The sequence below is a fragment of the Bos indicus x Bos taurus genome, chromosome 14 (genome assembly GCF_003369695.1).
Source record: "Bos indicus x Bos taurus breed Angus x Brahman F1 hybrid chromosome 14, Bos_hybrid_MaternalHap_v2.0, whole genome shotgun sequence".
Lineage (NCBI taxonomy): Eukaryota > Metazoa > Chordata > Mammalia > Artiodactyla > Bovidae > Bos > Bos indicus x Bos taurus.
Window position 1 is genome coordinate 1,880,510 of NC_040089.1, and position 26,315 is coordinate 1,906,824.

Here is a 26,315-nt window from a genome sequence, read left to right on the forward strand (position 1 = left end):
GGGACTCACACCCAGCAGTTCTCAGGCCCGCTGGACGTTCTTGCCTGAACGAGTTACTATCATTCCTTGACCTGTCCTCTCCTGTGTTGCTCTGTGACTGGGGTTTTCCGTATGAGTCAGTCCTTGTAAGGACGTTGCTTTCCCAGTTGTCAGCGTCTGCTCTGACGAAGAGCTTTTTCCTGTGTGTGTTTACAACCACATGGACTCATAGACTTTCACTTTACTTCTTTATTACAAGGCTATAACACGGACTTGCCTGGGGGCCCAGTGGCTAAGACTGAGCTCCCTATGCAGGTGGCCTGGGTTCCACCCCGGTCAGGAAGCTACCGCGGCAAAGATGGAAGACCCCCTGTGCCGCCACCAAGACCTGATGCAGCCAGATAAATCAATACACGATAGGTGTTTTTTAGAGGCTATAATAAATAAAAGTTATAATCTTTTATTACCATTGTCTTTTTTCATGCTCAAATTGTCGCAGAGTTGGCCAGTGGAAGGAAGCCTTTCGGACTGGCCTCTGGGCCCTTTGGCGATGGCCCTGCCTTGCTTTGATCACTTCCTTGCTCTTTCATGTAACAGAATGATCTAGGCTTACCTTTTACTCTCTCTGCCCCAGTCCTGGGATCAGCCATTTCTCCAAGTAGTCTTAATTCCTGTCTGTGAAGAATGGTGTTTGTAACCGAGAAACACGTGTTCCCGTTGGTCTGGAGCATCATGCCATCTTAGGGGACGAAGCCGGGAGGGGGATCGTCATGCTCACAGCTGCGTGAGCGAGTGGCCCACACATGTCTGTGCATGGTGCAGACTGAGGCCACACGCAGCCTGCCAGCTCCAGCGGGCGGGCGAGTGCTCGCGGGGGCCCGGTGGTGCGGGAGGTGTGGCCGTGGGCTGTGGGAGGACCGGCAGAGAGTGCTGGGGCGGGCGTGGGGAGCACTGCCGCCACGGAGGGAGCGCCTTGACCTCGACCCGTCTGTCTGTGAGACCATGGGTGAGTCGCTTCCCCTCCCTGAGTTCAGTTTTCTCATTTTAAAAAGTGGGGTCTCAGGGACTTCCCTGGTGGTCCAGTGGCTAAGACTCTGCGCTCCCGATGTAGGGACCTGGGTTCAATCCCTGATCAGGGAACTAGATCCCACGCGTCCCAGTGGAGGTGGAGGAGCCCACGTGCTGCACCTGAGGCCCTTTGGCCCCGACGTCTTCTCCCCAGGACACGGCAGGCATGGGACCCAGTGTGCTGGGTCTCCCCTGACACCCTGCTCTTCATCCTAGGGTCTCCTAGCTGCTTTGGCTCCAGAATACTACTGTATGAAGCCACTCTGGCGGGCCCGGGGGTAGTGGTCAGTGGAGGAAGATGGGCCTGTGGGTAGCGGTCAGTGGAGGGAGGCGGGCCCATCCCATGGGTAGTGGTCAGTGGAGGGAGATGGGCCTGTGGGAAGCGGTCAGTGGAGGGAGATGGGCCCATTGGTAGCGGTCAGTGGAGGGAGGTGGGCCCATCCCGTGGGTAGTGGTCAGTGGAGGGAGATGGGCCCGTGGGTAGCAGTCAGTGGAGGGAGATGGGCCTGTGGGTAGTGGTCAGTGGAGGGAGGCAGGCCCATCCCGTGGGTAGTGGTCAGTGGAGGGAGATGGGCCTGTGGGTAGCGGTCAGTGGAGGGAGATGGGCCCTTGGGTAGTGGTCAGTGGAGGGAGATGGGCCCGTGGGTAGTGGTCATTGGAGGGAGATGGGCCCGTGGGTAGCGGTCAGTGGAGGGAGGCGGGCCCATCCCATGGGTAGCGGTCAGTGGAGGGAGATGGGCCTGTGGGAAGCGGTCAGTGGAGGGAGATGGGCCTGTGGGTAGTGGTCAGTGGAGGGAGGCAGGCCCATCCCGTGGGTAGTGGTCAGTGGAGGGAGATGGGCCCGTGGGTAGCAGTCAGTGGAGGGAGATGGGCCTGTGGGTAGTGGTCAGTGGAGGGAGGCAGGCCCATCCCGTGGGTAGTGGTCAGTGGAGGGAGATGGGCCTGTGGGTAGCGGTCAGTGAAGGGAGATGGGCCCTTGGGTAGTGGTCAGTGGAGGGAGATGGGCCCGTGGGTAGTGGTCATTGGAGGGAGATGGGCCCGTGGGTAGCGGTCAGTGGAGGGAGGCCTGTGTCTAGCCCAGGGAGGGCTCTGCTGTGGGGTGGTTCACGGTGTCCTCCGGGCCCTCAGTGGGCAGCAGCCTGGGCCGCTGGGCCTGCCTCGCAGAGATGTGGGCGGGACTGGGCATTGGTGTTGCTGCTGCTCCGTCCTCCCTGAGAGCAGCGCTTCGGTTTCTGAGCAGCGCAGCCCGGGGCCTCCTGCCTCCCTGGAGCCGCGCCGCCGCCTGGGTGGAGCGGAGCACAGAGGGAAGCAGGGCAGGGCTCCCCGCCAGCCTCCCCGCCAGCGCGCCTGGGACCAGGTGAGTAGAGGGCGTCTGGGTAGGGGGCAGGCCGTGACCGGTTCTCTCCCTGACCGGCCCAGACTGCAGAGCCTCTTCCTCCCCAGGCCTGCCTCCTCCAGGGAACCTTCCCACATGCCTCACACGGAGCGGGCCCCGCGAGGCCTGCGGCTGCTCTTGGCCCAGGTCAGGCGTTTAGTCCTGTTGCCCCGACCCCCTCTGCCTGTGTTGGTTCAGTGAATCACAGAGACTTCACTACACAGGAGAGTCGAATCCCTTGGAGTTGGGCTGATGCACCTGCCATCTCAGCCCCTCAGCCTGGCCCCGTGTCTGTGTCTCCGGGCCTGGCGTGTGGCCGGAGGAAGGGTGGCCGTGTCTGGCGGGCACTGGGCCGTGATGGCGAGCAGGCTGCAGCCCATTCCAACCCCTGGGTCCCGGGGTGCCACCACAGTTGGCTCCACCAGGGCTGTGTGTGCCGGGGAGGCGGGGCAGGACCGAGTCCTGTGGTTGCTTGGGGCTGGGCAGGGAGGGGAGACAGAGGAGGAAGAAGGGTGACCCCAAGGCACTGGGTTGGGGATCGGGGGCTTGGGGCCCTGAGCTCGGCCATGGAGGTGAGGTCCCGAGGGCTGTTGGCAGGGACACGGCCGGCGTTGGATGGGAGCCGAGGTACTGGAGGAGGGGACTCCCCGAGTGGGTACGTCAGGCCCCCGCCTCTGGCCTGGTGCCGAGGGCACTCCTAGGGGTGCAGACCAGGGTGGCGGGAGGTTTGGGCTCGGTCGGGAGGAAGGCTGGACGCACCTCCCTCTGTGGACTTGGGGACCCCGCTCCTTACCCGGCCCCCGGGGTTCCTCTGGACTGGGTGGTCTCGGGCCTCTCTCCCATGTGTCTGGGGCCACCGGCCCTGACACGGCTGACGCGGGGGCGGACAAGGCGAGGGAGGCTGGGAGCCCTCGCTGTTGGCCCTCTGGGGCTTGTGAGTATTCGGGTGGGAGCAGGCGTGCAGGGGGCCCTCAGTGTGAGGACGCATGCCTTGAGGGTGGCCTCCTCCGCACGCTTCCTCTGGTGTGACTCACCACCCTCCCTGGGGCTCCCTTTCTGGTACCTCCTATGTGGGGAGACTGGGTTCCGGCTCAGGACGGGGTACCCGGCCAGGTGGGGCAGGCCGGGGACCCAGCCGTGTGCTCTGCCAAGGCTGGAGGCGTCCAGGGCGGGGAGGACGCCTGCTGTGGTCAGGTCCATCACCACGCTGGGAGAACCTCACCGAAGCCGCAGCAGGAGCGAGATGCTGGGCAGGGTGCAGCCCTCTGGGGAGGTCAGCTCTCCCCCACAGAGGGGCTGCAGGGTCCCAGTGCCCTTCTCCTGGGTCAGCTCAGGCCTCCGGGAGGCTGAGGGCAGGAGGGAGAGCCCATCCTTTTCCTCCCTGTCTGCCCCCGGGGCACCCCCTCTGGCCTCCAGGCCTCGGCCTCCCACAGGGGTGCTGCTGTCCAGCGTCGCTGCAGGGCCCCGGCTCACAGACGAGCTCCTAGAGGTCTCTGACACGGCACCCTGACCCACCAAGGGCGGGCGTGCTACCCCGGTTACAGAGGAGAAAGCTGGACCAGAGATGAGAGAGCGGCTCGTGCCAGGCCCCACCGGGACCCGCTCTCCATCCTTGGGGGTCCCTCTGGTATAGTGCGGGGGCAGGGCCCATGCTGAGATGCCCCCGTGTAGACAGTGCCACTCCTTGTCTGTTGCTGGGAGGGTCCGCCCTGGTCTTGGGGGGGCCCCTGGCCTCTGCGAGCCCCAGGCCGGCAAGAGAGAGCTGCAGGCAGAGGTCACAGGCAGGGCCCCCCCTACTGCGGCCTCAGCACTGGCCTTGGAGCTGGGTCGTTGGCCCCCAGCCTGGGCTGTGTCCAGGCGCCCCTTCCAGCCTGGCATCCTGTGGTGTCCACTGGCCGGCCGCTCCCTCCTCCGGGGCCTGGGGACTTTGTCCTGCGGGCAGGGCTGCGTTGCTGGGGCGTTCTCTGGCACCCCCGCTTCCCCTGGTGCCCAGGGGGCAGGATCTGGGCAGTCCAGGGACAGACAGCTCCCTTCAGGCTGTTTCAGGGGGCTGACATCCAGGGTACAGCCCGGCGCCACTGTGAGCCGGGGGCTTGAGGCAGAGGAGGCCGGCCACCCGGGTGGGCGGTCACGGAAGCTGCTCTGGAGAAGGCCTCCTGGGGAATGGGCATCCCTCCCTGGAGCCTGGCTGGCAGTTTTGAGGTGGCCCGGGGCTCCTCCTGGGCACCCTGGCTCAGCGGCATCCGCCGGCCCTCCGGCCTGGCCCTGCTGCAGCTTCCGCCCACCCGCTGGGCTGCCAGCAGCTCTGCTCCTCCCCCCGTGGCTGCCCTCTGCCTGGCCTCGTGATGTGGGCACTCTGGTGGAGAGGTCGGCCGTGAGCTGGCTGTGCAGGGTGGGCGGGAACAGTGGACGGGAGCCGAGGGTGCAGCCTGGCGCAGGGCAGGTGGGGGGCGCGGTGGGAGCCCCAGGGGTCCGCGCGCCCAGGCCCTTGAGGCCCAGAGCCCTGCCAGGGGGCCCAGGCAGCAGGTGGAGGACGCGCTCTGGGTGTCCTCTGGCCGGGCTGGCTCTGTGGTCCCTGCGGTGGGTGGCCTCCATCTCCCAGTCTCCGAGCAAAAGCACAGGCCGTGGGAGACCGCAGGCTAGATGAGGGGCAGGCTGGGGGTCTTCCCTCCATCTCAGACCAGGACTGCTCACGACCCCTCAGCTGCCTGGACGTTGGTGGCAGCCCCTTGGCCTGTTTCTGCCCCTCAGGTGACCTGTGCTGTTGGCTGGTCACTGCAGTCCTGTCCAGCTGCCCGCCTGCGACCAGGCGCTGGGTGCGCCCTCGGCCCAGTGGGTGCCTAGAGCTGCCCGCAGCCTCCGCCTATGGCCGAGGGACCGCCTCACACCGGATGCCCCTTCTGTCTTCCCAGGGCTGCCCTGCCCCTTCCTCCAAGCTGTGGCTCAGAGCCTTGGCCCCTGCTCCCTGCTCCCGCTTGAGCTCTGCGGACCCCCAGGGTCTGTGAGAGCTCCTGTGGGAGCCCTTGCCACCCGCACGGCCAGGTTCCTGGGGCCAGCCCTCCTGCCCACACTGGATGCGCGCCTGGCCCCTGCCCGCCCCGAGCCTCTTGGCTGCGCAGGACAACGCTGGGGCCCTGGGTCTTGTCAGCTCAAGCCAGACACCCGTGCAGCTGTGTTTCCAGGCCAAGCCTGCTGGAGGAGGATTTCACTGGGATTTTGCAAATTAAGCTTTAATGTTTTAAAAGTTTCCACGCATGAAGTTTAGAGAGAGAAGGAGCGATGCGTGGTTTATTCAGGGAGAGGTCCCCCCACCCCTGCCAGTCACCTTCCTGCCATCCCATGGCTGCTGTGGGTCGTCTGGGAGGCCGCTGACACTCGGAATAACGCTTGTGCCGCTCTTCACTGCTCGATCCTGTTTCCACGTTTAGACGCTAGTTGTTGACTTGCAAGGCGAGGTCGCAGGGGTCAGGCTGCCGGGCGGGGTAGGCGGAGCCGGAGTGAAACCTGAGTTCCAGCTCTGACCCTCCTCTTCTCCCCCCACCCCGTTTTGTTTCCTCTGCAGGAAGGTGCGGCCTTGCGTCCTGTGAGAAGATGTCTTATGGATCCATCGCAGGCAGTGGCGGCCTGGGGAGCCGCGGCCCTTTCGGGGGGCCCTTCCGACAAGGCTATCAGCCCCTAGGTAAGGGCAGCGCGGGCGTGTGGGGGGCAGCCGGGGTCGGCAGGGGGTGCGTCTCCACTGTGTTACCTTGGTAACCATGGTAACCGCAGACGGATTCTGTCCTTCTGACCGGCCCTGCCTTTGACCCCGGATCAGGGGTGCCCTGGCCCCAGATGGGCCGGGGTTGTTGGCGTTGGGTCAGCACCCGGGAAGAGCAGAGTGGGAGACGCCGCCCTGCCTGGGGGCAGGTCCAGGCGTCCGCAGTGTGCCCTGGAGTCTGCAGGCGCGGGGGTACTTGGCGGATGGCCTTGGAAGGCCTCGTAGGTGCCCGTATGGACCAGGTGCTGCATGTGGAGCACAGCCGGGGACGGAGGCACATGCGTGACGGGCGGCATCCTGGGCTCCACAGGGCGGGTCTGCTTCTGCTTTCAGGGTGCCGGGCCCCTTCCTGTGGGCTGGCTCTGCGGTCTGCTCACCCCCCAGCTCCCATCCCTCTACAGAGGGGTTTTCTGTCAGACCTGTGTCTGGGAAACTGACTCCAGGTCCTTAGGGATCCCTGGCAGACCTGACACTCAGCGAGTGTAAGTTTGTAAGCATGTGAGCATGTGAGCAGACTTGAAATGTGACGCAGACTCCCGGGGCTGGATCCCACCGCCTTCCCCACCCTGGGGTGTGGATGGCGGCTTCCCTTGAAAGGAGAGGCAGACTCCTGGGGCTGGATCCCACTGCCTTCCCCACCCTGGGGTGTGGATGGCGGCTTCCCGGCTTGTCCTTAAGGTTTTGCTGCCATGTCATGTCCTTGAGCAGACCCTGTGAGCGTGTGTGTGTGTGTGTGTGTGTGTGTGTGTGTGTGTGTGTCTCTCTTGACTTTGCGTGGTTGAATCAGCCTGCGACTTGCTGGTTTTGCCCCCGAGTCACGGCCGTCCGCCTGGCAGCCTTTCCCTCTGCCTGCTCTGGGCGCTCAGTCACGTGCGAGGCCGTGGCAGGCACAGCGGCTCCATGGGGGACGGGCCGTCGGACCGCCTGTCTTGGGCACTGTGTTGGATACTGGCGCTGTCAGGACGGCCCCCACGAGAGGGTGGTGGTGGGGTGGGCAGCTCAGCACCTGGTGGTCGTGCTGGCCTGGCCCTGTCTGGTGGGCACTGAAGGGTGGCGGCCTTGGCTATTTGCCCGCCCATGGGCCTGGAGGGGCGTCTTCTGGTTTCAGTTCGCGTTGCCCTGGTATCTGGTGGGATCGGTTTTTCCCGTCACTGGGCGTTTGGGTCTCAGGCAACCCTGTGTGTTTTCCCTTCCGTTTGTCTTGTTCTTGTCCGTGGGCAAGGTCTCCACGTGTCTAGAGGTTCCATGCCCACCGTGCTGGCTGTTCCTTGTGGTGCTGCTGATGAAAGCCGATTTTTAACTACAGCACCTCTGTGTTCATCAGTCTTTCTTGTCAAAACGTGCGTTTTCCTGTTTAATAAATTCTAGCACAAGGATAATGGTTTTGCCTTTATTTTCTCTGAAGCTTATACAATTTGTTTTTCATATTTAAGTCTTGCAATCACCTGGAGTTGATGTTTGTATATGGGGAGGGTGGAGTGTAATACGCTACTTTTCACTGTTGATATGACAGATTGTCCCTGGGCACTTAACTGAAAATTCCCTCTCTACAGCCCTGCGGTGCCAGCTGTGCGATAAGCGCGGTATCTGTGCAGATCCTGTAGGTCTGTTTTTCTGTTTCTGTGCAGAGTCGCACCCTGATTTCCACAGTCATTCTAACTGTTGATACTGTTCAGGGGAGGTTGCTCCACTGCTGCCCCTTGGGCGCCCTGGGCACTCTGACCTCTGTTGCTGCATGGACTTCAGAGCCCCGCCCGTCACTCAGGCTGAGACTGGCCCCCACCCTGTGTTACCGTGAGGCTCAGCCATGCCATCTTCACCAGTCTGCCGCCCACGAGACCGTAGGCCTCTCTGTTGGCGGCTCTTTAGTGTCTTTCCACAAAGTTTGTAATTTTCTCCATAAATATTTTATGTATGTTTCATTAAGTTGATTTTAACAAAAATGAAAACTTTTTTTTTTGCTAATTTTGTAAATAGTACCATTATTAATGGGACAGGTGCTTCCCAGCTGGTGCTAGTGGTAAAAAAAGACCTGTCACCCAATGCAGGAAACATCAGAGGTGTGAGTTCAATCCTTAGGTGGGGAAGATCCACCAGAAGAGGAAATGGCAACCCTCTTCAGTATTCTTGCTGCCTGGAGAATCCCCATGGACAGAGGAGCCTGTCCATAGATAGGGTCACAAAGAGGCGGACCCAACGGAGGCGACTTAGCACGCACGCGCATTAATGGAACGCAGCACCCATTCCGAGTCTTTGTTGCTGGTGCAAACGTGCACGCACGACTGGTTGTTCTAGGAAGGAAAGCGCAGGTTTTATGTAACATTTACATCTTATTTTTAAACTTCCTGAATGTGGGAAATTCCAAAGAGAAAAGTAGACACGGTGGCGTCATGAACCCGGCACTGGCCCGCTGGGCGTGGGGGTCACGCCCCGGGCCGGCCCAGCACCACCTGCGCGCTTGTGACCCCCTGCCCCAGACATCAGCACGTCTCCTGTGTGACCGTCTCAGGGCGGGCCTCCTTTCCGTGCCCAGATGTCGTCCAGATGTACCTGGGGCTTCCTCCCACCCGCGAGTTCCGGGAGCCCCGCAGAGACGCGGCGTGTCTGCCCCCGTTGATGGTGCCTTTCCCGCCTTTCCGGCCTCTGGCTGCTCCCCTTTTAGTTTTCCTGTTTCCTTCTGTCCCCGGATTTGGTTTCTTGAAGAAGCCAGCTTTTCCCTGTGGAGCGTAGTTGAGTTCTGTCCACTGACAAAGTCACTGACGAAGGGTCCTGCCATGTTGCTGAAGTCTTTATTAACTGTAATAATTTGTTGGGTCTTGAGTTTTCTGTATAGACAGTGTCATTTATGAATAATGACAGCGTTCACCTTTTTTTTATGTGTTTTTCCTTCTGTCCTGAGCCCGCTGGAAGCTCTAGTTCAACTCTGAGTAGAAATGGTGATTGTGGCCTCTCATCTATTATTGTTATTTTATTTTCTATTATTATTATTATTTTATTTTCTATTATTTTTTCCAGGCTGCACTCTGCGGCTTATGGGATCTTAGTCCCATGAGCAGAGATAGAACCCATGCTCCCTGCACTGGGGGCACGGATTCCTAACCACTGTCCTGCCAGGGAAGTCCCGGAGATTGTGATCCCTTTTCTATTATTATTATATTTTTTTAGGCTGTGTCGTGTGGCATGTGGGGTCTTAGTCCCGCTGATTGTGTTCTTTGTAAGTTTTTGGAAGAACGAGATTGCTCCTGTCTGGTGTCTGGGATTTCGCTGTAAAACCGCCTCCCCCGGGAGGGCCTGGAGCTCCTCTGTGGACTGCCTGTTACTCATGCCATCTGTGACAGCTGTCCAGTCTCTCTGCTTCTTCTTCGGTCAGCTTGCTGTGTTTCTGTGGATGCGTGTCTGCTTTTCTGAATGTTCACGTTGATTGAAGTAGCACGGTATGCAGTCGCATGTTATCCAGTGGGACCTAGGCAGCGTCACTGTGTGGCCAGGGGTGCGGCCACGAGGGCAGTGGCCCTGGTTCCGACCGCCTGCTCTGCCGCGATCCAGCTGGGCCCCGACCACCGGGAAATGGACAGAGTTAGGCTCCCTTCTGGCAGCGGGGAGACGGAGCGAATTAACAGGCTGAGCTCTGTGCCTGTCCTTTCACTAGCGTCCTCGGCCCCTGGATCTCGGCCCCCTTGGCCCCCTCGGCCCCCTCTTTTATTCCTAATGTTGTTTAATTGTTGCTCCCAATTTTCTTGTTTTGTCATCAACATCGACAGACTCGTGGCAGCTTTATAAACCCCTCCAAAGGGCTGACTTGATTTTCTGAATCTCTATTAAAAGCTAGTTTTAAAATCTGATGGATTTCTTTCTGCCCACATTTTTACTGTTTTCCCCCTTCTTTCTTTGAGTTGATGCTGTTTCATTTTCCTAACTCCTAAGATCATTCATATCCAGTTTTTATTCATTTCTGATAAAAGCATTACCATTATAAATGTCCAAATAATCATGGTTTTAGTTGAATCTCACAATTCAAAAATATATAGCATTTTAAAATTAATGTTTAGTTGTAAATATTTAATTTCCCTTGTGAATTCTTCTTTAACCCAGGATTTATTTAGAATTGTAGTTCATTTTCGAACATGTGTATTTCTTCCTAGTTCTCTTTTGAAACTGATTTCTATATTAATTGTATTTCTGTCAGAAAAGCATCTGCATTTGCTGACAGCTGTTGAGACTGGGGCTGCTTCTGGGGTGCTGGGTGTGATTCTGGGGGTGACCAGCAGGGCTGCCAGGGAGGCAGGCTGGGGCTCCAGGCCAGGACGAAGGGGATCCACTGAGACCCCAGGTGTGGGAGCAGCTGTGATCGCCACTGCCTGCCGCGTGCTAAGCCCTGCGTGTTATGGGTTACTGGGGGACCGTAAAGTTAATTATGCAGAGATTAGGGTGGGCTCTTGCCGTAAAGTCCCATCACAAATGCAGCAAAAAGCCACGTGGGAAGTTACTGTCATGTAAAGAACTCACATAAATGGAAGGAAAGCTCCCAGATCTGCATACAGACGGGCCAAGTCTGTGAAGAGAGAGGGGTGGCTCACAGACCGTGAGAAGGTACCTGGAGAGATGGATGTGAACTTGGCCCTTCTCCTGTGGCTCAGCGGCAGGGGGTGGGGGGTGGGCTCACTTGCAGGGGAGGGCACCCTGCTCCCTGCCTCCTCCGGACCCCCTCCTTCCCTCTGTCTGGGCCCTGCCACGCCTCTTTGTTAGGGAACCATCAAGGGATACTGGCGGAGATGTTTGCCGCAGGGGATGTGAGGCAGAAACGCTGTTGCTCCCCAGCTCAGGGAGACAGTGTGACGGGCCGTGGTCTGGGATGGGGCGTGAGGCCATCCTGCGGATCCTTGGAGAGTGCCGGGTGCCTGCCTGCGTCCCAGTGGGATGGGATGGACATGGCAGTTGAGGCAGGAGATCCCCCATCTGGGCTTCTCATTGCCTGAGACCTCACCGGAGTGCTGATAGAGCTTCCCTCGTGATGCGCGGTAGTAGATGATCTTTATTGTTTTCTGTAATAATTGCCTGCATTTGCATTTACATTGTGCCCCCAGAGTTCAGAGTTCACATGATTCTGGAGAGCAGACCAGACTGGCTCCTCCACGGGTGTCTGGGGACCTTGCGGGGCATTGGGGGGAGGTGGGCCGGGCCTGGACTTGTGCTAACCGGACGCCAGTGTGGCGAGTGCATCGAGCGCCTCTGGCCCCTTGCACCCCATGAAGCCGGTGGTGGCCCCGTGGCGGGGCCTGGGCCGCTGTGCCCCCTCCTTACTACACAGTGCTCTCCGGGCAGCAGTCCCCGGGGCATGGCTGTCTGCCTGAAGGGGAGCCTGGGCAGGTGCCTGGTGGGGAGGCCTTGCCCGCAGGCTCTCCCGGAAGCCCTGGGGAAGAGGGACGGATGTGTCAGGCCCTGCCCTCTCGAGAGCCGGGCTGTCCTGGACCCGCAGACACACTCCATGTGAGGCCTTTTCTGCAAAGAGGCTGCCGCTGCAGGAGCTCAGTGCTGAAGCTCTGGACCTCGCTTGCCCTCGACATGGTCAGACATCTCCTCCAAGGCAGGCTTCTGGACAGTGCAGCCCCTTCCGAGCGCCCAGGCTGTGGTACGTGGTCTCGGCCTGGCACCACCGCCTCTTCTGATTCCGAAGAGCTGTGCACAGGAAGCAGCTTGGTTCCAGAGGTGTCCGTCTGTCTTAACGACACATGTCTTCGGGCTCAGGAATTCTAGCAAACCTGTCCAGGAAGTATTTCTGAATAAATGAAAATTATCAGAGAGAAAACTGTGTCCTCCCTGGGGGCCCACCATCGCTTCTCGGCTTGGCAGCGAGTATCAAGGGGACTGATTTTGTTTTCATTTTCACTTCTGATGCACCGTGAATGATGGTTTTATAGAATACAGTGGCATGGTCCCGTGCTGCTGGTGCGGAGATGTCAAATTGCCGCCAGCATTCCCATGGCCTTATTCTCCATTTTTGCAAGTTGCTCTGCACTGTTGAAGTCCTGGCCTGGTTGGGGGCCACACCTGAGGCTCTGCTGTAAGGAGTTTCGTCCTGGCTTGGAATCACCTTTCAGAAGAACCTGGGTGCAGAGAAAGAATATCTGAAGTTTTGGACCTGGTGCTGGCTTTCAGCAAAAGGGGTGTTTGGGGGGTGTGGCAGTCAGGGAGGGCTTCCTGGAGGAGGTGGATCTGAGCAAGCTCTTGGTGTGGGTGCTTGGAGGGCCCGGCGCAGCTGCTGTCCTGCGTGAGAGCCTTGCTCCACCAGAGGTGCCCCAAGCCGGGCAGGGGGCTTAACCGAGACTGTCCCTTGCTGTCTGTAGAGTGCGCAAAATGTTGGACCAAGTACGGAATCCGCCATTTCCCCTGCCCATCGCCAGAGAGCAGCCTGCAGGACCCCTGTGTGGGTGAGGATGGGGACGGTGACCTGGGGCCAGCTGGCACCCCCAGAGGCCCGAGGGCCAGGAAGCGAGGTACTTCTGCTGGGATGCTGGGTCTTGGGGTCCCAGGGAAGGCCACGCAGAAATGCCGAGCCCTAAGGTGGGAGGGTCAGTGGGTGGGGAATGGACTCCCAGGGGCTTTGGCCGGGGAGGCTGGGGAGCTGGAGCAGGGGTCCCGGCTCGTCTCCACCTTCACCCGCACTAGCCCTTTCCTTCCCCGAGGACAGCTGATGGTGTGGTGGGGCTGGACCAGGGATGTTGCCAGGCCATCAGGGCCTGTGGGCTCCAGGGAGGAGGCTGGCGCTGCAGGACGGAGAGGCAAGGGCTGGCCCAACTCCTGTGGCCCTGGGCCCAGAGCCTGCATCTGCCTTGCAGGGGTGGCTGGGGGGCTGGCAGGAGAGTATAGGGGCCTTGGTGTGCCCTTCAGGGGGACCCTGTGTGGGAGGGGCAGCCATGGCTAGGACTTAGCCAGCTGGGCAGAGGTCAGCGGCACTTGAAGTCATCTTCTTGGTCAGGACGTCTGGCGTGTCGGCGGTTATTGCTGTCCCCGGGCAAGCCTTGGCCCTTGCCCCAGAGGGCCTGCTCCTTGTGACGGGATGGCTGCCCCGCTTTCTCACCCCTTGCACCTGACATCAGCTGCCGGAGGCAGTAGAGCCGGGGAGGGCCTTTCTGGAGACAGATGGGCACCATGGCCCAGAAGCGAGGTCCCTCACAGCTCCGCACCCAGCCAGGCAGTGGCAGGGCCAGGACTCAGACCCATGCCTCTGGACACCCAGTAGGGAAGCAAGTACTGTTCCGAACTGGAAGCCAAAGAGGAGGCTCCCTGGGAGCTGCCACCGCCCTGGCCAGGGCCTTAAACACCCGCCTTTTGGTGCCTTTCCAGGGCCAGGGGTCACGCCCGACGGCAGTGGGACGCCAGAGCCCACCTCGCTGCCCGCTGGCCCGCAGAAGGAGCTGGCTGCACGGGCCCGTGGCCATGTGGCCAGCGCCACCCGGGCCAAGAAGAGGAAGCCCAACTTCTGCCCGCAGGAGACGGAGGTGTTGGTGGCCAAGGTCAGCAAGCACTACCAGCTGCTGTTCGGCAGCAGGCTGCCGCGGGCCGAGCCCGCCCGCAGGTACCGCGTGTGGAGCCGCATCGTGCAGGCGGTGAACGCGCTGGGCTACTGCCGCCGCGACCTCGCGGACATCAAGCACAAGTGGCGGGACCTGCGGGCCGTGGTGAGGCGCAAGCTGGGCGAGCTGCCGCGGGCGCCCCAGGCCCTGGCCCTCACGCCCCTGGAGCAGGCTGTGGCTAAGACCTTCTCCTGCCAGGCCCCGCCCTCCGAGGGCCTCGGCCCTGAGCCGCACAGAGGTGAGTTCCTCGCCCAGCTCGGCCGGCAGGAAGCTCGCGGCCACCAATGGCTGCCGCCCCCCGCCCCCCTTCCCCATGATCTCTGGATCCTTCTGTACTTCATCCTCGGCTCCTTCACTCCCGCCGCCCGACGGGCCCCTGGAAGCCCCGGGCACCCAGGGGCTCGTCCCTCCCTCAGGGTCGCAGAGGGGAGCTGGGCACAGACAGGACGCAGCTCTCTCCACAGGGCACCGAGTTCCTGCCTTCGGGTCATGATCCAGAGCAAGAAAGACGTGTCCTCCGGGCAGCGTCCTGGCAGCGCTGACCCCGGTTCCTCCTCTGTTCTCTCCCTCTTGCTGGTTCGGCGTCCAGGAGAGGCCTCGCCCGGGCTGGGCTGGCCCCGAGGCATCAGGGTGGGCAGGTGGGCACCTGAGGCCCTGGTTATCTCCATCCTCCCTGGCAGAGCCCGCCCTGGCCTTTCTGGGGCATTGCGCTCATTGGGCCCAGCACTTGGGGGCGGTGGCCGGGGTCAGGGCAGGCCTGCCGCCTGGTGTCCAGAAAGCAGTGGGGCCGCGCTGCATGTGGACGGGCGCTGTCCCGACTGCCTGTGGCCCCCGCGGGATGGCCGTGTGAGGCCGTTGGGGCTGCAGCCATGGGGACAGGAGGGGCAGGGTGCCCGGTCCCCCTGCCGGTCCCGCTGCGGTCATGTCTCCTGCCGCCCTGGGGCTGGGCTGGCTGGAGCGGGGGCGGCAGTGGGTGCGGGCCCCCTCTAGACCGGCCAGCCCACTCTTGCCCCCAGCCCGTGTGAGGTCTGTGGGCTACTGTCCTTCAGCGCCGGCTCCCTCCCCATGCCACCGTGCTGAGGACTGACCAGAGGTGTGGGTGTTGGCACCTCGTCCTGCCCACGCTCAGGAGGGCATACTTGGCTGTCCATGCTGGGGGCGGGCTCCTCACCGGTGGAGGAAGAGCATGGGAATGTCTGTGTGTGGACACGCAGCCTTGCTTTCTTGGGGGTTTGGATGAATTCCCGAGTCGGATTGCTGGTCCCACGTGAGAGTGAGTTCAGCTGTCAGAAGCTGCTGCCCCGTCGTCCACAGCGGTTGTATGAGCTCAGGCCTCTGCGTCCTTGCTGGTGGTCACCCTGATTCCCGCCTCCCTGGGCTGACGGAGGAGGGCCCTTACTGCAGTGGCAGCCTGCTCCAGGCAGGGGCTTGTCCTGTGCTTTCTGTCCATCCGTCTGACCTTCTTCCCAGCAGTGTCTGCTGACCCCTGCGTCCCTCTCCTGGCCCGTCGTGTGCAGCTGCTCAGTCTTGATTCTGGAGGCAAGGGATCCACCAGCCCCCGTATTGTCCCGCTGTGGTCCTCGCTGCGTTCACGCTTGAGCCTGGTGGGTTTGGGGTCGAGGTTCCATAGGTATCCAGTCTGGCACTGTTGGAGGAACCCGGAATGAGCCGGAGCCCCGTTCTCGTGTTTCTCTCGATCTGTGTCGCTGCTTTTTCAGCCCTCGCTGTCTGATTACAGAAACTATAAGTCAGTCTTGAAGTGAGTGAGTGATCATTTCCTCCTCCTGTTTGCTGAAAGGACTTCTGTAGACTTGGTATTATCCCCTTAACTGTGGCCGCCATCCGAGACGGCATTCTTTCTCTGTGGGAAGAGCGTCACCACGGTCCCTTTAACAGCCTGTGCCGCCTGCTCTGCTGCAGCGAGCGTCACGGTCGGGTGTCTTTCCGGGGCCTTGCTCGTGGATCTGAGTTGACAGAGGTGCTGGCTCCACTTGTTCCTGAAGGTCCTGTCGTCCGAATGCCTGTAGGACCTGTAGTGAGAGCTCCTCTCCCCTCCTGTTGTTGCTAATTGGTGTCTTTCTATTTGTTCTCTAATCTGGCTGCAAGTCTATTAGTTTTATTGATTGCTTCAAAGAGCCAGGTTTTGACATCATCAATTTTCTCTACTTATCCATGCCAATTTAATTGATTTCTGCTGACCTTTAATGTTTCCTTCCTACTTCGGGGTTAATCTGTTTCTGTCGGATCATTGACTGGGGACTTCTTTTCTAATGTAAGTATTTATTGCTATAAATTAGGCTTGCCACATTACTTTATTTACATGCATTTGTATATTATTATCTTTTCATTCAGTTTACAATATTTTCTAATTTCCTTGGTGAGTTTTTTCTTTTACTAAAAGCATCACTATGAACAAAGCTAGTGGAGGTGATGGAATTCCAGTTGAGCTATTTCAAATCCTGAAAGATGATGCTGTGAAAGTGCTGCACTCAATATGCCAGCAAATTTGGAAAACTCAGCAGTGGCCACAGGACTGGAAAAGGTCAGTTTTCATTCCAATCCCAAAGAAAAGGCAATGCCAAAGAATGCTCAAACTACCGCACAGTTCCACTCATCTCACATGCTAGTAAAGTAATGCTCAAAATTCTCCAAGCCAGGCTTCAGCAATACGTGAACCGTGAACTTCCTGATGTTCAAGCTGGTTTTAGAAAAGGCAGAGGAACCGGAGATCAAATTGCCAACATCTGTTGGATCATGAAAAAAGCAAGAGAGTTCCATAAAAACATCTATTTCTGCTTTATTGACTATGCCAAAGCCTTTGACTGTGTGGATCAAAACAAACTGGAAAATTCTGAAAGAGATGGGAATACCAGACCACCTGACCTGCCTCTTGAGAAATCTGTATGCAGGTCAGGAAGCAACAGTTTGAATTGGACATGGAACAACAGACTGGTTCCAAATAGGAAAAGGAGTACATCAAGGCTGTATATTGTCACCCTGCTTATTTAACTTCTGTGGAGAGTACATCATGAGAAACGCTGGATTGGAAGAAGCACAAGCTGGAATCAAGATTGCCGGGAGAAATATCAGTAACCTTAGATATACAGATAACACCACACTTATGGCAGAAAGTGAAGAGGAACTAAAAAGCCTCTTGATGAAAGTGAAAGAGGAGAGTGAAAAAGTTGGCTTAAAGCTCAACGTTCAGAAAGTGAAGATCATGGCATCTGGTCCCATCACTTCATGACAAATAGATGGGGAAACAGTGGAAACAGTGAGCAACTTTATTTTGGGGGGCTCCAAAATCACTGCGGATGGGGACTGCAGCCATGAAATTAAAAGACACTTGCTCCTTGAAAGAAAAGTTACGACCAACCTAGACAGCATATTAAAAAGCAGAGACGTTACTTTGCCAACAAAGGTCTGTCTAGTTAAAGCTGTGATTTTTCCAGTAGTCACGTATGGATGTGAGAGTTGGACTGTGAAGAAAGGTGAGTGCCGAAGAATTGATGCTTTTGAACCATGGTGTTGGAGAAGACTCTTGAGGGTCTCTTGGATTGCAAGGAGATCCAACCAGTCCATCCTAAAGGAAATCAGTCCTGAATATTCATTGGAAGGACTGATGCTGAAGCTGAAACTGTAGTACTTTGGCCACCTGTTGAGAAGAACTGACTCCTTGGAAAAGACTCTGATGCTGGGAGAGATTGAGGGCAGGAGAAGGGGACGATATAGGATGAGATGGCTGGATGGCATCACCAACTCAATGGACATGAGGTTGAGTGAACTCTGGGAGTTGGTGATGGACAGGGAGGCCTGGGGTGCTGTGGTCCGTGAGGTCGCAGAGTCGGGCACGCCTGAGCAACTCTGCTGAGCTGAGCTGGGCCTGTTGTGTCCAGCATGCTGTCGAGTTTGCCTCTGTCCTATCTGACGTCTCTCCTGTGGACTGAGCGGGGGCAGCAGAGCTGTCCCTGACCTTAAGGGGACGATGGAGTGGCTCTGAACCCGAGCTCCATTGTGATGCCTGCTGGCCATGTGGGGTCGTGGCGCACGGCTGGCTGTAGGTGGCTTCTCTCTGGTGTTGAGACCCGTGTGTTCAGGGATGAACCTGCCACTTTGATGGTTCTTTGTTTCCCCTATGTTCTTGTTTCTTTTCTCTCTCCTCCTTCCTTTCTTCAGAGTGTAGTGTAGTGTAGTGTAGTGTTGTGTGTGACCTCTGCTGTGGCTCACGGGTGTTTCTGATGGCGGTGGCTTGGAGTGTGTGACAGGTGTTTTTAGCGTCCCCTCACGGAACAGCCTTGCCTCCCCCAGGTGTGTGAGCGCCTCCCCAGGCTCCCACCTGCGCCCGCTGCACACTCACACTGGCTGACACGGCGTTCCTGGCAGTCCCTGCCCCCTGACTAGACCAGGAACGAGACAGGATGTCTCTGCCTGCCTTGGGCTTACCCACCGCACCCTTCAGCTCCTCCCGCAGATCCAGGGCCCCTTTGACCTGACAGACTCACTTTAACATTTCCTGTCCTGCATCTCTTTCCAGCGGGAAGAACTTCTCTCAGCATTTTTTGCCTGACAATCAATTTTATTTTGCCTCTGTTTTTGAAATGTATCTCTACTGGGTATAGAATTCGGGTTGACTGGTTTTTTTCCTTTCTTTCAGCACTTAGAGGTGTCATTCCATGGTCTTTCGGCTTCCGTGGTTTCTGAGGTTGCTGTTTTTCCGGGGAGTGGGCTTGGTCTCTTTGTCTTTCCCTCCATCCCCCGCTGAACATCGCAGCCCCTATTCCATCTCTGAGGCTCTGCCAGACCCCTGGGGGGCAGAGCTGGGAGGAGGTGACTGTGTGAGCACGGTGGCCCTGGGCTCCTGTAGGCTGCACAGTGAAGGTGTGACCCCCTCCCCTGTTTCCTTGCAGCCACCCAGATAGACCCAAGTGACCTCCAGGAGCTGTTCCAAGAGACGTCGGCCAACATCTTCCAAATCAACTCCAACGGTGAGTCTGTGCCTGGGCCTTGCCCTGCCCTTGTCCGGGCTGCCAAGTGTATTGCAGGGTGACATGGGGTGGTGGACGAGCCTGTTAAGGTGCCCTCTCCCGGCCCGGGTGACTCAGGACCACGGGCGGGGTGCAGTGTGAGCCCAGTGCTGTGGTCTCAGGCCGGGCTGTGACCTTGGCAGGTGCCCCCTCCGCCCCCATCTTCCCTCCCGCATCACACGCCTGTGACCTGCCCGGCCCCTGGGGGGCAGTGTGTCAGAGCCTCCCTCAGACCAGCAGGGCCCACTCACAGGTCACCAGGGTTGGGGGTGGGGGCAAGAGCCACACCTCACGAGGCCTGGGCTTGTCTTCAACCCCCGAGGGACACAGAGATGTGGATGCGAGGCAGGCAGGGCTCCCCATGCCCTCGTGGCAGGGGTTGGTGTTTGTCCCGAGCCCTGAGCTCTACCAGGTCAGAGAGTGCTGACCCCGGGAGGACGGCAGCCCCCTCCCCAGACCCAGGGAGGCCTCCTGAAGGCAGCTCCGCAGAGCCCCTGAGCCCTACGCGGGCCTGGGCCCTGGTCCCAGACTATCTGGGGAGAAGGCTGGCCTGGGCCTTGCTGGAGTGTGACTGATGCTGTGGGGGTGGCGGGCTTGAGGCCTTGGCATCCTGGCTCTGGCAGGTGCAGGGTCACTCCTAGCCTTGGCACCCACATCCCCGGGCAGAGGCAGGGTGGGTGGCTCACCCGAGTGGGGACCGCCTGGTGGAGCTCTGGCTGCCCTTGACCCTGGCCCCTTCTCCCGCAGTGACCTCCTTGGAGCAGAGCCTCCAGTCCCTGGGGATGCCAGGTGACACGCAGGAGCTGCGGGACAGCCTGTGAGTGTGTGCAGTGCCCGTGGGTGTGCACGGGTGTGCCTTGCACCACCCAGCACACCACCCTCTCCGCACAGCAGCCCCTCAGCTGGGTGGGCGCGGGTGTCATTCCAGCAGGGGCTCAGCCACGCCCACGACGCCCTTGTGACACACCTGTGCACAGGCATGCTTCCGTGGGGGTCACATCCCTCGCTCACTGTTCGCCTCGCTGACTGTGCCCACACTTGCATACGACACACCAGAGCACACAGAGGGCCGCACACTGTGAACACCCCTGTGGGGACTCTACATGACACAGGCTGCCATTGGCACGGCCAGTGTGCAGATGGTGGGCACGCAGCTGGACGGGGGGGCGCTGTGTGCTTGGGGCGGCCTCTGGGGGCCCCCCAGCTCTTCTCTCAGGCTGGGTCGGGCTGTGTCGGGCTGCTCTGGGGTGAGGTTCTGCTCCCTCAGGGTCAGGGCTCTGGAAGAGAAAGCCTGGCCAGCATGGCCAAGGCTGCCAGGCCCTTCTCAGGGCATCCTGGGGGCCACCGTGGGGGCCACCCTGGAGCCCTGCGGGCTGTGATCCCAGCGTGGCTTGGAGTGGGGGCTCCCCAAGGAGGAGGCCTGCGTCTGAGCCCTTGAGCCCTTGGCCTGAGGCATCCTGCGTGGGAAGGGGTGCTGGGGGTGGTGGACCGCAGGAGCCGGGAGGGGCGCAGGCTGCGGCCGGGACCGCGTGTCTCTTCCTGGCATTGGCGTCCACGGGAGAGGCCAGGGCCTCTCTCCCGGGCGGCCTCCATCTTAAACCTGTCCAGCCCAGAGGAGGCACTGGGGCCTGTAGGTCCTGGGGAGGCTGGGTGCTTGGGCAGAGCTGAGCCTGGTGCCCCAGTGGAGGGATGCAAGGACCTGTCCCCCGAGCACTGTGCCTGCACCCAAGGACCTTCCCGGTCCTGCTCCGTGGCTGTCCAGCTTTGCCAGCCCCCCCTCCCCTCGACACCGCCACCCCCTGCTCTGCAGGGCTCCTGGGATGGAGGCTGCCCTGTAGTCTGTGGGCCATGTGGGGCCTCCCCGACACCCCCACCATTGCTCATGGCCGGACGAGCAGTCCGGGGCCCCCAGAGGAGAACCTGTCCTGTGGTGACATGTTTGATGGCTGGTCCCCGGGAGCAGGAACCCCAGGGACCAGTGCCTGCAGATGCCTCCTTGTCAGGTCTCAGCAAGTGCCCGCCTTCAGCAGCTGCCCCATGTCTCTGAGATCCCTGGCTGGCCCCTCACAGGGCATCTTATGGTTGGGGGATCCTGGACGGGCGCCTGGCTGCACTCCGAGGTCTGGGCTGGTCACCTGTGGGCTCAGTGTTTTCTGCCCTGGTGATTCCTGATGCTCCGGAGTTAGCAGTTATGGCAGCAGAACAGGACTTCCTCAGGGCAGGACTCATACCTGCCCTCGGCTCCTTGCATCCTGCCAACACCCTGGAGAGGAGGAGGGCAGGCAGTGTTCTTCCCATTTTACGGAGGAGCACTCTGTGGCTGAGACCGGACACAGGGCCAGGCCACGCCTCTCGGTGGGCCCCACACACCCCACACACCCGCTGCACCTCTCGGTGGGCCCCACACACCCACTCGTCCTCCCTGCTGTCTCTCCATGCTCGCAGGCTGGGACCGCCCTGCCCACTCTCTGCCTGCCGGCCCGCCCTTCCATTCTCCCTTCCGTCAGTCCACCTGTCCTCCCTGCCGTCCATCCACCGACTGCCTCGCCCAGTCTCGGGGTCCAGAACGAGGCACCCGAGGGCCCTTGGCAGATTTTGTGTGCAATTCTGTTGTAAATCAGTCTTGGAGTTTCCTTTTTGAAGTAGCCTGCATTGTTTTCCGATTGTGGAAGTAGCATATGCTCCCTGTGGGAACTTGGACGCCCAGGACGTCGGAGGAAGCGCTGTGAGAGTGTTTTGCTGTTTCCTGCCAGCCTCTCAAGTCCATAGGCGTTTTGTAGAATCGCATTTAAGTGAATAGTGTTCTAGATCCCACTTTTGACGCTGGGGATTGGGGGTGCGCGTGCCCCCGTCACACACTGGGACCACGCCCCTCAGGGGCACAGACTCACTGGCGTGCGTGGTGCTGAGCTGAGGCGCTCGGGCTCCTCCATCTTCAGCGTCAGGAACCGCCATGAGAAAGTGTGGGCCTCCTGTGCTGCCGCCTGGGGGCCCCTGGGGTGGTGTCCCTGGGCTTAGGCGGGTGCTTTTCCCAACCCTGGCCCAGTGGGCGGAGGGTGTCATCACCGGTGGTTTGGAGAGGGGTGCGGGCCCTTCCCTGGACACCTCCGGCTCTCCCCGTAGCCTCAGCTTCCAGGTCCCCAACCTGCTTCGTGCCTTCCTGGCCGCTTGCACCCCCAGGTCCCCTAGCCCTCTTACCCTTTCTCCCCGCCGGGCGGCCCCTGACCAGACTGCCTACCCCGTTGGTCCTGGCCTTCCAGAGCCTTCTGTGACCCCTGCCCTGGGGGAACCTGTGTATCTTCTGGACTGTTACCATTTCCAGATGACTTGAGACCAGCGCAGGGTTTTCAAGTCTGTGTTTGCTCCACGTTGACAGTTGCTAGCTCTTTTATTTGGCCAAGAAAGGACGTTAAAAAAAAACAAGTACACTATGATCCATTGTGCCATTAAAAAAAGGCATTTCAGTGGTTGGGATCTGATCACAGGAGGAAAGACAGTCTTTCAGATTGAGTAAGTATAGGTAGTTTCACAAGAGGCTTACAGGGTTGAACCTGTTTTCCTCATCTTACATGAGACAGGGGTGGGCTTGGTCATCCTTGTCGCCCGCCATGAGTGGCCCGGTGCTGCCCCCAGCATGGGCTCCCAGACTGGCCGAGGTGGCCCGGTTAGTGACGGTGGGGCTTGTCGGCATCAGCCCAGGGCACTGCTGGGCCCCTCGGGAAGGGCTGCTGAGTGGATGGTCCTTCCAGGAGCCCTGGGCAGGAGGTCTGCCCCATGGCCTCAGCTCTCCGATGGACCATGTCCAGCCACATGCCAAATTCCTCCCTTTTGCTCCTCAGTGTGGCCTGGCTGGGCCCCTTCCTGGTCGGGGTCAGCTCCTTCACCCGAGCCTCCAGCCTTCCCTCCACAGCCACGGCTGCCCATCATCCCCTTTGTGTGTGATGCCACTGCTGGCATGGCCTGCCTACCCTGCCCCAGCTCCACCTGTAGCCAGCCCGCCCCTCCTCTTGCAGACATGCCAGGCTGGGGTGCTGGGCCCTGGGCTGCCTGTGTATCTGGCCTCAGAGCCCCTCCCTGGACACAGAGGGTGTAAGGTGGGAGTCCAGGCTGATACTCTTTAAATACGATTATGCCACTTCTCAAAGGGACCAACCTTTGAATACCTTGGCACCTTTTTCAGTGCTTACTTGAGCTCTCCATGTGGTTGCATTTGGGGTGATTCTGTTTCACTTGTCACTGTCCCGAGACAGCGCCGTGTTGTCTCATCACTGAAGCTTGTGGAGTCTAACGTCAGCGTGTACATCCTCCAGCACTGCCCATCTTTTCTGAAGTTGCTTTGCATACTTCCGATTGGCAGGTTCTCTGGTGTCTGCCCCTGGGGCCAGGCCTGGGCCCTGCCCTTGCTTGGGCCTGTGAGCCCGCAGGACACCTGTGGACGGGGTCTGCCCAGAGTCACTCTGTCCACAGGGCCTGAGGTCAGCCTGGTCTTTTCAGCCCTCTGAGGTCACACTCAGAATCTTAAACCGAAGGTCTGGCAGAGACCCTGGGCCAGGGTTCCCGTGTTCCTGGATCTGGAGCTGGGCCTCTCACTGTGGCCCCTGGAGGGACGAGCTGTCCTCAGCGCTGGGCCTGGGGCCGTATCTGCGGCCACCCTGCTTCCTGGCCCCAACCAGTGCTGACCCCAGGGGCCCCTGCGTAGGGAGGGCTCATGGCTGGGCCCAGGGGGTGCAGGAGCTGCGGCTGTGTGCAGGGGCCCTGGGGGCCTAGGGACGCTGGCCTGAGCTTACGGCGTCATGTCTTCCACACCTCACCTACCCCCTTGGGTTGCTCCCTCTCGCCCGCCCCTTCCTGGGCCCGTCCACTCCGGCTGCTCTGCCTGGCTTCCCCCTCCCCCAACGAGCCCCTGCCCACCCTGCTGCCTGCTGTGTCATTGCCCTTTCCTGCTGCCCCTCCCCCATCTTCTCCCCCTGCACCCCCGTGCCCGCCCCCCCAGGCACACGGTGCAGCAGGAGACCAACCGCACGATCGCGGCCAGCGCCGGTGCCCTGAAGCAGACGGCCGAGCTCCTGCGGGGCTGCCCCCAGGTACGTCCCAGGGACTGGAGGGCGGAGGGGGCCTGGGCAGAGGGTGGGGCGAAGGATGCCGAACACGCAGCCGCTCGGGCAGAGTGTGCGGGTTCCACCATTCGCTGGGCACCAGCGCAGGCTGGACAGTGGTGCGGGTGCCCGGTGGCCCCAGGCCATGCGCCCTCAGAGGGCAGGCCTAGCAGAGCTGGTCTCACCAGCCGTGGCTGGCCTGCTGCTGCCCCTGCAGCTCCTTCCTGCCTCTTGGCTTGCGTGGGGTGTGTGGTGGCAGTGAAGGCTGGGTTTGGGACTGGAGATGCAGGGCCTGGGGAGTGTCGCGGCCCTCCCAGCAGCTGATGGGAGGCGCTGGGGCAGCAGGGGCCTGGGAGCCTGTGTCTGAGTCCTGGTTGCAGGGCCTGAGACTGGCACGGCTCCGTGGTGCTGACGCTGCCTGCTGAGAAGAGGGTGGGGCTCCTGGTGGTCTGGCAGTGCCAGGATCTAGGGCCTGCCTTCCTGTCCCTCGTGCATCCGTATGTTCTGAGTGCTGGCTCTGTGCCAGGCGTCATTCTGAGACTGGGGAGCAGAGGTGAACAGGAGACGAGGTCTCTTTCCATTGTGAGGGCAGAGGCCGTGTGTGAGTGCTGAGGTGCTGGGGGGCGGATGGCCGGTTTGCTGCCTGCGGTTCTGATGTGGGTGTGAGACGCAGCCTCACCTGTGGTTAGGTGCTTCAGGGCTCGGCTCCGCCCCCCACGTGACCTTAAGCTCGGGCCTGAGACCTCCTGAGCTGTCAGGTCAGGTCAGCTCTCAGGGGTCGTAACACCTCTCCCCGGAGTGCTTTGTTCTGGGGACCGGACAGGCATAGCATGTGGGAGCTGCAGGCCGCGTGGATAGTGTGGACGGGGCAGGGGGTGTGTGTGTGTGTGTGTGTCGTGGTTAGTGTGGACGGTGTGTGTGTGTGTGTGTCCTCTTGGTTAGTGAGGACAGTTTGTGTGTGTGTGTGTGTCCTCGTGGTTAGTGAGGACAGTGTGTGTGTGTGTGTGTGTGTGTGTGTGTGTGTATTGGGTGGAGATGGTGTCCGTGGTGATGCTGGCTGTGCCCCCGGAGCCTTTGCTGGCCTTCCAGAGGATGGAGGTGGTGGTAAAGTAGGCGGGGTGAGCCCAGCTCTAATGACGGAGGGAGTGGAGATGCCCGTGAGGCTGGGGGTGGATGTGGTGCAGGTGCCAGGCAGGCCGGGAGGGGCCCGGGAGTGTGCCCAGGGATGGAGGCACGGCAGGGACGGGATGCGGCCTCGGCCGACTGTTGAAGCTCCATTGTCTCTTTGCAGCAGGAGCGTCTTCAGCTAGACCGCCTGAAAACTCAGCTGTCAGACGCCGTCCAGCGCTATGGAGTGGTGCAGAAGGTGAGGCCCCCAGCAGATGCCCTGAGCACCTGCCCTGGGCCAGCCTGGGACAGTCCCATTCCGCAAAGCAGCGGGGGGCCGCCTTGCAGACCTTTGACGGTTGCCAGGACCTGGCTGGTGTGACCTCAGTATGTGTGCAGTGAGGGACGTTTCCTCTGGACTGCTGCCCCAGAGGGTCCTCACCGGAGTCCCCTGGAGGTCGGAAGACAGGTGTGTCTGTGCCTCCGCCCCCGCCCAGTGTGTGGGAAGAGGCCGCCCGGCAGATTGTCCGCAGAGCCCTCAGGCAGCAGATTGTCCGCAGAGCCCTGGGCAGCAAATTGTCCGCAGAGCCCTGGGCAGCCCCGCTCACCTGGAGCTGAAAGTGCTTCACTGTTGATCGTTGTCCAGTATTTCGTGTTGATCTGACCATCTCTTCTCTCTTCCCCACTTTTTCTGTTCTCCCCACCTCCCTCCTCTTGTACTTTATCCAACAGAAAATTGCAGAGAAGTCCAGAGCACTGCTTCCCACGGCACAGAGGGGCGGCAAGCAGCAGGTAGGTGCTGAGTACTTACTGTGGTCAGTGGGTGTTAGGGGACAGCATATAATCCATGCCCTTGGGACTCCAGGGAAGGGCAGGGAGGACCAAGCTCTTACTGTATAGCACAGAGAGCTATATTCTATTCATAGATTTAAATATGTATGTGAGAAAGGAAGTGTGAAAATCAGTGATCCAATTCTCAATCTCAAGTAGCTAGAATAACAACAAAAAATTAAATCCAAAGAAAATACGTAGGAAAAAGCAGAAACCAATGAAATATAAAATAGATGCACAACAGACAAACTCAACAAAGCGAAAGGTCAGTTCTTTACGATGAGTAATGAAATTAAGTCCTATAAGATTAATCAAAATACAGAGAGAAAATACAAATTACTAGTATCAAGAATGAAAATACATATGTTATTAAAGCTTCTAAAAATGAAAAAAGTAATAAGATAATATGAGCAACTTATGCCTATCAATTTAACAACTTAATGAAATACAAATTTTTAAAGAAAAATGTAACTTACCAAGATGTGTAAAAAATATGGAAAGTGC

At 59.6% G+C, this 26,315-nt stretch overlaps 2 protein-coding genes across 12 annotated transcripts in view; one reads left to right on the forward strand and one right to left on the reverse strand.

Annotated features, from left to right (window-relative positions):
- The window catches only part of TSNARE1 (t-SNARE domain containing 1), a 117,777-nt gene that overhangs the window by 30,008 nt on the left and 61,454 nt on the right, over positions 1 to 26,315 (forward strand). For 9 of the 11 annotated variants that reach the window (XR_003514385.1, XM_027560697.1, XM_027560700.1 and 6 more), the window contains exons 2-9: positions 5,985 to 6,101; positions 12,524 to 12,673; positions 13,524 to 13,991; positions 18,661 to 18,738; positions 19,525 to 19,594; positions 23,771 to 23,861; positions 25,165 to 25,239; positions 25,713 to 25,772. Coding sequence is in view for 10 of the 11 variants with exons in the window: in XM_027560697.1 (XP_027416498.1) it covers positions 6,014 to 6,101; positions 12,524 to 12,673; positions 13,524 to 13,991; positions 18,661 to 18,738; positions 19,525 to 19,594; positions 23,771 to 23,861; positions 25,165 to 25,239; positions 25,713 to 25,772 (1,080 nt within the window). In the remaining variant the exon portion in view is untranslated. Of the gene's footprint in view, positions 1 to 5,984; positions 6,102 to 12,523; positions 12,674 to 13,523; positions 13,992 to 18,660; positions 18,739 to 19,524; positions 19,595 to 23,770; positions 23,862 to 25,164; positions 25,240 to 25,712; positions 25,773 to 26,315 lie in introns of those variants that run through there. The other 2 variants (XM_027560699.1, XM_027560706.1) reach the window with 2 other exon arrangements.
- On the reverse strand, positions 3,641 to 5,017 carry LOC113904504 (translation initiation factor IF-2-like). The gene has a single exon (XM_027561718.1). The coding sequence runs from the start codon at positions 5,015 to 5,017 to the stop codon at positions 3,641 to 3,643; it is 1,377 nt and encodes a 458-aa protein (XP_027417519.1).